The sequence below is a fragment of the Pempheris klunzingeri genome, chromosome 5 (genome assembly GCF_042242105.1).
Source record: "Pempheris klunzingeri isolate RE-2024b chromosome 5, fPemKlu1.hap1, whole genome shotgun sequence".
Taxonomy (NCBI): Eukaryota; Metazoa; Chordata; class Actinopteri; order Acropomatiformes; family Pempheridae; genus Pempheris; species Pempheris klunzingeri.
Window position 1 is genome coordinate 16,387,501 of NC_092016.1, and position 12,395 is coordinate 16,399,895.

Below are 12,395 nucleotides of genomic sequence, written 5' to 3' on the forward strand. Positions count from 1 at the left end.
AAAAGTGGAGCAAAAAGACTACACATGCATGAGATGGAAGCAACGGGAAGGGAATAAGAAGAGGGAAGATGCAAAAACGGCACTGATGAAAGTATGTCTGAATGTTTGTCTGCTTCCTGCCTGAGGCTGTGAGACTCTGGGAAATCCTTCAGGCAGATGGGCAGTTAAAAACAGCTCCACCTCTTCCTGCTGTTCCCTCCTACCATTTATTGTCCAATCACTCTCCTCACAGAATCTAACATCCTTGCGTCTATGAATACTTCATCATTCAAAAACTACAAGTCCATTAATGTGGGCCAAAAGGGGAAATTGCATTTAAATCGTCACTTTGTGCACAGCAAGCATGCAAAACGTGCAAACATCAGAAAACAGACAGTACAGCACATAAAAAGCGGAACATTACACCAGAGTGATCATTAAAATAAAACAGGGTGAGTAATGTAAATAGCAGTGTGCTGGGTTATATACTTTTGTCATCTATGTGCTGCTGAGCCGTTTCTACTGAAAAGAACATTTCTTGGCAACTAAAGCTGTTTCTGGAAGGCATCATTTCAAAGGTCCTGTGAAAGGATGTAATGTGTCATCCAGGACCTTCACAAACGTTCTGCTAACAGCCTTTGATTCAAAATCCTCTGCCAGTGGTGATCACTAAAGCATTAACTTCCTTTAACCACTGCTTCCCCAAAGATAAAAGCAGGCAGACCAAAAGAGAAAAAGCCCAAATCAACTTCACACCGCAGATAAAATGCAGACAAACGGATAAAAAAGAAAGAAAGAAGACTAGAGCAATAAATGGATGATTTTGCCCCTTTCACAAACATGGCTGATATAGCTACTTCCTCTTTCCCTTAGGGCACACATCTACATTACAAGGCAAAATGCAAAAAAGACTGTGATCACATATTAAGAGTTTTAATATGGCCACAGTACAAGTGTTGTCATTGACATGTCTCATTTTCTGGGGCTTCCAAGTACTGACTTGCTAAGTGTGGCAAATTATTTTTTACAGAGAGCAGAAGTTTGCCTGCCACTTAAAGGTTGTGTTCAAATAAACTGATTCACAATCACATTTGTAATAATAAAAATACAATCAAATCATGGAACATAACCTTACTCAACAGTATGTCACATGGTTCACTCCATATGTCTAGACATCATGATTTTAGCTCTCTGTTCACCTGATGTCCAAGACCTCTTCAGTATTGCTTTCAATGCTATAAACACAAAAGCACAAACGTGATCACAGACAGAGCCAGAAACAAAAGCGAGTTGTTGTATTAAAGCACAAAGTAAGTGATCACAGAGCGTCGCAGTTGACAGAAGCTTGGCATCTGAACATCACTGGCGCCGGTGAAAACCGATCTTTGCTCTGCCAAGACGGAGCTGAAGTACATCGGCCATGTTTGTGAAAAGGGTTTGTGAATTGACAACTCTGTGTGTGTGTGTGTGTGTGTGTGTGTGTGTGTGTGTGTGCGCGCGCACAGAGCTGAGCTGTGTTATTAGAATTCCTGTCACAGTCCGGCCCTTTACTGGGCAGAGGAAGACAGGGAGGGACCGAGAATGAAGGTGGGAAAGGGAAAGAGAGAGAGGAGGAAAATTGAAGGGAGGGAGATTGAAAGGGGAGAGAGGAGGAGACATGAGGTGAAGGAGTGCAGAGGGGAGAATGGAGGAGGGAGAAAATTGAAGACATGGAGAACAGAGGAGAGGTAGAGAAGGTATTGATTCAGATCCCACTCTGGTGGATCACATCACAACCTCATTTGCTGACCGAAGGCTGTGACAGCAGCGGGGATGTAAGATCACCTCATTGTTATATATCTGATCACACCGAGGCACCACAGGGACTCTACCTCATCTACATGACTGTACATAGACCACCCTTGCTGTCTTAATAAAAACACATAAATGAGTCACTCAGTCCCACACACCATCCTGTTGCTGTAAATACTCACTAGAGCAAGTGAGATCTTGTTAGAGGGCCAAAAGATAAATCGGAGGGGCCATGAGATGATGAACAAATTAGAAAATCAGAAAACATTCTGCTGCACAAAATAATAGTTCTTCTAATCTTAGTTTTTTGTTTGTTTGGTGCCTACAATTAGTCAAGTTTAACAATCTGAGAGAGGAAAATCACTCTTCTTCAGTTCACTACTTATGAACAGGCAAAATAAGTGAACATAAGCAGACACCGTTTGTGAGTCTTTTCAAAGGGTCTAAAACAAAAAAAGTTTACAAACTATACTCCTCAAAAAAAAGTGCTATTTTCTCCTGTTTGTGTACTGTCTGCTAAAAACTACAGTGACCATCTCTTTTATGAGATTAAATAGGCTTTTTAAATAAACAAAATAAAATATTTGTGACTCATTTCAATTAATCTAGTAGGATAAAAGACAAAAGACTTTCAGTTTAACTCTACAGAAAAGGTAGGAAAGTCAGAGAGGGCTAACACACCATTGATTTGGGGTTTTTATGGATTTTGACAATTCGACAAATGTCAGCTTTATCCTTAAACATCACAAATATATTTTTGAGTGATGAGGTCTGGAGCACTAATAATAATAACTAATGTTTTGACATAAAACATCATCAGAGTAAGAAGAGGAAGTTGTCAGCGTGGAGGTTAAACTTGGCTGCACCCAACTAAGAGCAGTCTCACAGGTTTTGGGAGTTGTTGTTTTGTTTATGTTGGTATTTTTCAGTAATGGCATGCTCTAATTTTAATGAATAACATGATTTCTAGTTGTGAGGTGTAAAAAAGGATATGGGCTGAAATGTTCCCCTATGTTCTCCTCTGCACATTTTGCAAGATGGCTGTATGCTTGTGCTCCCTTCCAACAATGAATCTAAAAAGGAAAATTAATTTGTCAAGTTTATTCTTTCTGGATTTTAAGGCCCTTCCAAAACCTGAGACAAGCAGCAGACTTACCTCAAACAACAGAGCATTTTTGTGTTTTCTTTTTCTCAAGGAGGAAAAATGCTAAAACACTGAGTCAAGACCAGGTACACACTCAGCAGGATGTGCAGGAGACGACACACTACCACAAACGCTGAAGGATCCACTCAGATGAACACAAACTAAAGCTTAAAAAACAACAGAATAAACAGGTACACAGGGCCTTCAGACTCACCGTCTTCTCTGCATTCTTCTGGCGGCTTCGCTTTCTTCGCAAGCCGAGGATCCAGCCATGATGTTGTTTTAGTGTTGTGACTGGAGAAGGGAAAAGAGATGCGTAGATGAAGGCAATAAGGAGAGGAAAGGAGCAAACGGAGGTCAGAGAGAGACTGATGGAGAGGATAAGAGAAAGAGATGAGTGCAAAGTAACACTAATGACCTATACGTAAGTGTGTGTGTGTGTGTGTGTGCAAGAGCAGAGAGAAACAAGCTGATTTCTAAGGTAAACTAAATGGACATTAATCCACTAATTAGCCCTCAGCCACTAATTAGCAAGGGTGAGAGGAGAGGGCATGAGTTTGCATGGGTGTGCATGTGCGTGTGTGTTTGTTTGTGTTTCCTGTGTGTGTCTGATTAGCAACATTAAGTTACATCAATTATTCAACGTGGGCCCGTGCTATAAAGTTTACACACACAGCCATATACATAAACCATGTTTTTAAAGTAGGAGCACTTATATTGGATTTGTTTTTTGTTTGAAGCAGTTGTATTATTTTCAAGGGTAATGTTTTTCATTATCATTATAAACACTCAACCATCTGTAACCGCTACAGACGTTTGTATATTTATGTTTTATTCTCTTTTTCTCTTACTCTATGAAGTAGACCTCCCCCTTCTCAGTGTAGGCCATCTCCCAGTTGTCAGGCAGAGGACCCAGTTCTTCCTCATCTGCATCTGGAACTTTGGCGGGGGATTCAGAGGCAGATTTTGGGGCCTCCTCTCCTTCGATGGGGGGCTCAGCGGAGGCTGGGGCCTGGATGGACGCTTCAACAGCAACCTCCCCAGAGGCATCTGTGCTCTTGTCCTCATGTTCACTGGACTCTGTGAAGCGCACACACACACGGTTATTCTCTCATACACTCTGCGCACACATGCAGACGTGGATGCACACTACACACGCCATGCATGATGAGTCAGAGCCAAGCCACTGCAGAGCTATGAACCCCCAGGAGAGAGAGAGAGAGTGCGCGAGAGAGAGATGGGCTTTGAGGACAATGAGCATGAGGAGAAAACAACATGGGGATGTCAGAAATAGAGAAACAGGGAAAGACAGAGACTTTAGGGGTCAGAGACTGAGTCAGAAATACAAGGGAAGCTTTTCAGATTGAAGAGAAAAACTGGTGGCATCTAAGTCTATTGGCTATCACGTGAAGAGCGTGAGATGGAGAAGAGAAATACCAAACTATATAATTCCATAATATTCCTGTTGGGACTTTAACGTAGGTGCAACAGAACAGAAACAGAAGGGAAAAAAATGAGCAAAAAGAAAAAAAAGTCAGACAAAGGTCAAATTAACATAATTAACACATTTGCCTATTACATCACAACCCTTACAGAAAAAATAAATAAATAAAACGATGGAAGAAAGTAAGTGTTCTTTCACATTCCTTATTGGGGTCCATATCTCTATCCAGACCTACTACAAATGGTCCCCAAATCTCACTCAACTTTTCACCAGAACTACTTCTATAGTTATTTTTTCCAGGAAGTTTGTACAGACACAGTTTAAAGCAGGCATGCATTCTTGATGTCGCTGTGGATTCAGCATTAAATTTAGATTTATATAGTTTATAGTTTTTTGTGATGTCTGAAGAGCATGTGTAAAAAATAATTTAAGGACTGTTATCTTTTATCTTTATCTGTTACAGTCTAAGTGACTAAATAAAAATAGAAGACACGTGAGAGCAAGAGAATAAAGCAGAAAAAATATATGCTACACGCTATGACAACAAAGACTAAAAAGAGGAAGGAGGAGGAAGAGGAGAGGGTAGAAAGGGCTTGGACCACAGAGACAAAGAAAAAGCAAGGGAGGTCAGAAGGAAGAGGATGGTAGAGGAGAGAAAGAGAGAGAGAGAGAGAGAGAGGAGAGTTGGGGTATTAATAGAAACAATGACAAAGGCCAGTGGCAGCACAGCAAAGACAACAGGAGAGACGGAAAAATGAGAGAACAGAGAGACAGGAGCTGAAGCCAAAATAAGACTGGACAGTGATAATAGTGGCGACATTAATGTACCCTTCTGAATTCTGTTATATAAGATTATTGAGAACCTGTGCAGTTCACACTCAGAGCAGAATCTGCTGATGTGTATAATGACTGGTCATGGTACAGTTTGTTGTCAGATCTGTAGACGTGTGCATGGGCTAGACTGTATGAACTGACATGATGCTGGACTATACGAGAAAAGAGACTCACGATTTATCTGTAGGGGACAATAGAAAGGAAAAGGTAGCAATTGCTATGACAAGTGACATGTTTGCCTGGTTTTACTCAATCATACCAGTGAGACAGCAATAAATAGCCCAGGGGACAGTCCAGGCCTTCAAACTAGATTTTCTCCTCACCTAAATAGGATGTTATAAAATGTCATCATGGTCTCGGCACTTGTGAAACAGACCGTGTTAGAATCCAATTACAGTCACAAGTAGATGGAAAATGTTGTATAAAATACATCAGAACAAGAAATTGATGTTTTTCTCTCTCATCCTACAGTACCTGGTGTGATGGCCACTCCGTTGCCATTGACAACCGGGCTCTCCTCTTCCTCCTCCTCAGGTGGCTCCAGGCTGGCACGCTGCTCCATGTTGCTGACTGACTGGTTCCTCTTCCTCTTGCCCTGGGCGCTGGGCCGGGCACCAGGCAGCAGGGCCTCACTTACATTCAGAGGAGGTGCTGCGGGGGATGGCTCCGCTGGAGGTTTTGGTGTGCCGTAGAAGTTATCTGAGGGCAGACAGGTACGGCAGCGTTTGAGTTAGAGGTCACATAAACGACTAAAGAGAGATCTCCGGTGATGTAACACACCGTCTAACAGGCAGAGAGGAGGGTTCGTTCCAACGGATGATTGTCAGTCAAAATGTGAAGACTTACCTCTCCTAACAGAGTGCCGGAGCGATTACTTAAACTGTGATTGTGCCTGGGTAATAAAAATTTCTAATAAATTCAATCAATACCTACAAACATGAACTGACCCAAACAGGATCCAGTGTCCTGTCTTTCTTTTTTTAAGACTTGCACTTTTTTTTTTAAAAATATAACAAGGACGCCAATACTGTGAATGAAAAAAAAGCCTATTACCATACACAAACTTCCTCAATTTCTTTCCACTTATGAAACCTTTTTTTAGCCCCATCCCAGCCTGAAAAGAAGTAACTTGTTGTCAAGACCCAGCCAGACAATGATGCAGAAAAACAGGTAGACAGTGAACCTATAATTAATACAGTATCCAGCATCATCCAGCATTGTTTTTTCAGTTTGTAAGTAAGACAGTCTCACTTTCCATGTTACTTTTTTGGGTTGAATACCAATTTTGCACTGCTGCTGAGTTTAATTCGCCGACTCAGTAGTTACTGACTCTAAAAGGCCAAACCAGCTGTCTGTTCTTCTTAATTAAGCTGACTCTTCCAGAACTACGACTGTTATACAGTTATACAGATAGTATGTAACTATCTGTTTGGAGAAATATTATCACACTGTTAGTGGGAGGAATAACATATTAGTTAGAGTTGGGGGGTTTAAATAATAGCCAATTACACCCACCAAAAGCAGAAAGTGTCTTTAATGGGTAAGGGCAGGTTTTAGCTTCTCCTGAAGAGAAAAACTTGGTACAGAGTCATAAAACACTAAAATGTATAATTCCAAATTCCAAAAAATACAGCACTCACACATGTCTCCAAGGGCAGGCGTGGCCCCTTTTTAAGATAAATTAGTGTATTGGAAGTTAAAAAAAACTCTGTCATTGTGCTTTCTCTGCTTAATGATGCACATAAACCTATCTTACATCATAATGATAGCAGTGCAGTCAGGCTTACAGCTACAGCGTCTGTGGACAATATGTCTCCATTATTATTGTTGTCTAAAGTTTTGTTTTGGTCAAGTGTTCAAAAGCCTCATTCAGTTAGTCATATTTGGGTACGTTTACACATGTACAATACAGCTTCAACCTTTGGTTTTCCTATAGTGTTTCTTCCCTGTAAATATCCTTCATTAGCTGTGTGGATTATTTTAGCAGGTAGGAGTAGGTGCAATTTCGGTGGTTACCAAAACTGTACAGGACCACGTGATATCTATAAACACAACCTCATTATTCCACCCAGGCCTGTGGTAGCAGCTCTGTTTGGAGGTGCAAGCGCAAGAATAAGAGCTGAACACAAAAATAGCACTGGCCGTCCGTCATTCCACACCCACTGTTATGACGGTGCCCGTAAAAAAGAAAACATTTATATATATAAATCTGAGAACAGCCGAATTCATGTACACTACAGTGAAGTGAAAAGGACAATACATTAAGTATATATAAATGAAAACACTCAACATATCAGATGTATATTTCTCTCATTTTGATTGACTTTGAAGCTTTTGTGATTTCATGGATTTCTAAAATTTTATATTTTCAGTGCTGTGCTATATTTGACTAGGCACATCTCTTTCCTCATGCTATTTGCTCTTTACCCACAATAAAGCTCTACTTTTATTTGAATTTAAGACCCACACTGTCAGGAAAATATATTTTTGTGATTTAATATTGAGTGTGAGTGAGAGGCAGAGACGTCTTGTTCTATAATCCCTAAAAGTGGAGAGGAGTGGGGGTTTCACAAAGAGGAAACACTGAGAGAGGACAGGGGCAATGGGAGGAGAACAACAGCTGAGCAAAGACCAGGAAGTGAGGCAGTAATAAAGGACAAAAGCAGGATAAGCAGTTAAGAGTCCACAGAAATCAGTTTACTTTCATCCCAGCAGGAGGCGGATAGATATTAGGAAAGGCTCTATCACAGCCACCACTTCCTCAATAAGTACACTTAGCCTGCTGCCCACAAAACAGAATAATCACAAATATAAATGTGCATACACAGGCACATGTAAACAAAGATACAAGTATGAAACTGTATAGACAGCAAGCGCCCACCTGTGAAAGCTTTAAGCTTAACCTGAAGAGATGCTTTACAAAACATAAAGCATACTGAGATGAGTTCAGGCCAGGCTTCCTCCTTATGCACCACACTGGTTTTAATTAGCAATGTTCCCCTTATCCTGAATAATTCTGGTTTTGCCTGAAGGCATCTTGGCTTGATGCACGGTTCAACATCCACCTTCAGCTGTGACTCATCTCACATCATCACATACGTAAGCTCTCATGTGCACCAGGCCTTGCACACACTACAATTACCTTGAAGAGTTTCCTGATGATACTCCATGTCTTATTCTGGCCTCTTTGGCTGCCTTCTAAATTTTTCTCCCTCTTTTTGCCATCATACTTATTGTCTTACATCTCCTGTCTCCCTCATTCCCTCTTCTCCTCTCTCTTATTTTAATGTGCATTACAAAATGAGTTGCAGCACCTCCAGTGCAGCCACCCAGAAAGAGACAGCTTCTCCCAGTGGGCATAAGTGAGCTCTGTGTTAAGGGAAACATAGACAGTAAACACACAAAGACACACACTTACTAGAGGAACACGTTAATAGGAAACAAACAAACACACACACATGCGCGTACATTTTCACGTCCCCCCCGTACACACACACACACACACACACACACACACACACACACACACACACACACATACACAAAATCTGAGTGTTTTCAGCCACACATGCTCACAAAAATTGCTACTGGGCAAATGAACCGGCAAATCCCCCATCTGTAGATGTATCCCTGACAGTGTAGCAAAGCAGATGCACAGACTTGACATGACTTGGAAATGGCATTCATCCAGCTCACACACACACAGACGCACACACACGCTGACGTAGTCAACCAGCCATACAACAACCACCAGAAGAAGCTGTGATACATGACTTGGTGGATGAGACTCATTTTGTTTACTTAAGCTGTGTGTAAGAGCTCCACCTCACACCCCTGATCCATCACGTAAATATATCTACACTACAGCACAAGACGGCAGATTTAATAAAAATAGTATAGCTCAACTGAAGCATATGCTCTAATTTTTGTTCTCCAAGCACCTGTGCTCATCTCACTGATGCAAAATGTTTCCTGCACAGCGGCCACACCGCTCCCAACACTCACCTTCATAGGTTCCACTCTCTAACAGGGCTCCACTTTGCTCCAGTTCCATAAAACGCTCCACACTCACAAAGTTGTAGTCCACCCCTGGCACCTCCCCCTCCTTAGGCTGCCTGGTGGTACCTGCAGAGAGAGGGAGAAAGGGAGAGAGATGAGGAGAGAGAAAGAGAGAGAGAGAGAGATGAGAAGAGAGAGAGACAAGGAGAGAGAGAGATGAGAAGAGAGAGAGAGACACGGAGAGGGAGAGAGAGAGAGATGAGAAGAGAGAGAGACAAGGAGAGAGAGAGAGAGAAAGAGAGAGGTCATCAGAGCCAAATAGGGCACTTGAGAAGAAAAGGCAGGAAGGCAGAAAATGAGCCCAGAAAAAGGGCTGGACAGAAAAAGAAGGCAGATTTGAGAGTACAAAGTGTATCAGAGGAAGTGGGAGGGGAAAGGAAATGGAACAGAAGAGGCTAAGTGAGGAGTCATCACTTGTGATAGCCAAATCCATTCACACAATTGTGTGTGAGTGACAGTGAGAGACCATAGACTGAATGTGAGAGACAGAGTGACAGCTAGAGAGAAGCAGGGAAACAGCAAACCGCCATCACTCAGTCACTATAAGCCAATCCGGTGCTGTTTTAGCAATGAGTGAATCAATATGCCACTTTTACCAAGCATAACTCAAACCTCCTTACACAGCACACAATACTGTGCCGATTGGATTATTGTCAAAACAGCAGGAATGCAGAGGCAACACATTACAATGCAGCAATTAGAGCCTTCCTACATCAACGCTCTAGAGATCTCCATCAGTGCTGCAGCGGCTGGGCTCAGCTATGTAATGGCAGCGATGGGAGTTTCAAGTTTAATGAGGTGCTGTGTTTGTGTCTCTGCCAAGTGGACTTTCAGCTTAGGCTCAGTGAAGTCCGCTGGTGTTGCTTCCTGCTCCCCATTGATCATGCCTGAAAACAGTCATTGGCCAGGCGTGGAGAGGGAGTGCATGCTCAGAGCTTCTCCCAGGACTCACACGGTAAAAGCTAAGTCGGATTGATCTGGCCTGTGGCTTCGACCAACTCAGACACTCTGGACGTGCAGCTGCTAGAATGTCAGATCTGGCTGAAGTGTAAGATCTGTGCTCCAACAGTCCGAGTGTGCAGGTCTAAAAAAGGCCATCTGTTAAAACACTTACTGGTACCATAACTGAGGTGAATGCAGAGGGAGATTAAAACAGCAGATAGTGGTTGTGTTGCAGACATGCATTTTGCAGACACACACACACACACACACACACACACACACACACACACACACACACACACACTATAACCCTAACAGTGAGTGTGGGGTTAGTCATCTCATGGAGTGCAGGATCCTCAAACTCTCCTGGAGTGTGATATCTTAATCATTAGATCTCTATTGATCATCTGTCACCACTTTGCTCCTGTAGTGCTTCTACTGAACAGTCTCTACTGTATTTACTTCACCAGTGGGAGCACAGATGGATGTTGAGCAACACCTAATGAGTAAGGAAGGGTTCCCAAACCATCAGACATCTATAGCCTGTTTATGAGGCTGACCAACATACCCATAAATGGTGCATAGGTGTGATTGTGTGTACTCAACTGTGTGTTTGTCTTTGTGACTCTAAATGGTGGTAAAGTACCCACTGTGCCAACAGTAATCCCATCTCCGAGCAGATCACAGCTCAGTGGGACACTGTAAATCCACAACACCACAGGTATGAGTGAGACAGTGTGTGTGTGTGTGTGTGTGTCACCATCCACACTGTTCAATGTACTGCTGTATTGTGAATGGATGTGATGCTCATAACAAGCTACATACTGCACGACATGATGACTATAATGTTGATTCAGTTTCCTTGCGCTGCTGTCAGACAGGTGTTCCTGAGAGATGTGACTATGTGTGAAGTCCCATGTGATAACAGGATAATCTAATATTTCAGTATCTCTCCTGGCATACTCTGTAACATCTCTGCAACTGCTCATGCTGTTTTTGTACATGGAGGCAAAAAGGGAAGTGTTAATCCTGCAGATGACCTGTGCAGTAGAAGTAGTGCATGGATGTTGATTAGTGGTACTGATATTTGGCAGCCTTGGACATGTTTACAAACTGACTGAGGTGTTTATCTCAGCTGTAAAGGGAAGCCTTGCTGTGTTTCCATTAGAGCAGAAAGAATTAGTTGATTAATCACAGCACATACATTTTTTGCAGATATCTTGATAATTGATTAATTGTTTCCGTCATTTATCAAGAAAGAAATAGTGAAACAGTGGGAAAATATTGATACAAATATTTAGGTTCCAGCTGTTGTGAAGATTTGCTGCTTGTCTTTGTCAAATATCAAAAACATGCACAGTATATTCAGTAAACCGAGCACCTCCAGGTTTTGGACTTTTAGTCTGATAAAACAACACACGTTTACATTTAAATTTGGTGGACGCAAATACAGCATTTCTAATATGTAATCATGTGAGTGCATGTCCATCCATTCTTTAGCAGAAAAGCAAACAAAAATCAGTGTATGACCTTCAGAAGCACCAGTTAATAATTAACAATTAAGACCTTAGCTGCTGCCTCAAAAACTACCGGGGAAATTTAATCAACACTTATATACACACTAATATACAGTCAAAACAAAAACTTACATTTTATTCCAGCCATCAGTAGTATTTTTTGCAGGACAGTTGTATTGTATTACATTACATCATACAGGTGAATGTGTTACTGTGTCCACACTTCGAAAAAATGCATGTTTTTGCTTATTTTGTCCAGTCCATGTATGATGTAATGCAACCCAATACAACATCCCTTGAAACAAAATATTACCACTGTGAAGTATAAAATGTGTGTGTGTGTGTGTGTGTGTTTTTTTAACCAGTTTTAGAAGCATTGATTTAACTCTATGGTACTTCTTGAGGCTTTACTTCGTGTGCTGATACATTAGATTGCATTATATCATGAGGAGTAATAAATATCTTCCCCACCCCCTGAGTTGACTCATCACTTCTCTGACTCAGCCTATACAACCATTTAACATTAAAAGCTTCACAAAGATAATGTGGATTGAGGAACCATATAATCAGACTGTATCATATTATCAGGTTCTGCTGAAACTTTTTCTACCTCCTTGATAAAAATAGAGCCACACTAAGTCCATAGCACTCCAAGATACTGAATGACTATTTTCTTGTCCTCTAA

The 12,395-nt window shown here is 41.6% G+C and overlaps 2 protein-coding genes across 2 annotated transcripts in view; both read right to left on the minus strand.

Moving 5' to 3' along the window:
- Positions 1-12,395, minus strand: part of LOC139201110 (ubiquitin-conjugating enzyme E2 H-like) — a 160,483-nt gene that overhangs the window by 53,113 nt on the left and 94,975 nt on the right. The window lies entirely within an intron of this gene.
- The window catches only part of magi2b (membrane associated guanylate kinase, WW and PDZ domain containing 2b), a 70,189-nt gene that overhangs the window by 25,928 nt on the left and 31,866 nt on the right, over positions 1-12,395 (minus strand). The window contains exons 3-6 of the mRNA XM_070830323.1: positions 9,198-9,317; positions 5,667-5,891; positions 3,766-3,994; positions 3,129-3,208 (exon numbers count right to left, since the gene is read on the minus strand). Of these exons, the coding sequence (XP_070686424.1) occupies positions 3,129-3,208; positions 3,766-3,994; positions 5,667-5,891; positions 9,198-9,317 (654 nt within the window). The remainder of the gene's footprint in view (positions 1-3,128; positions 3,209-3,765; positions 3,995-5,666; positions 5,892-9,197; positions 9,318-12,395) is intronic.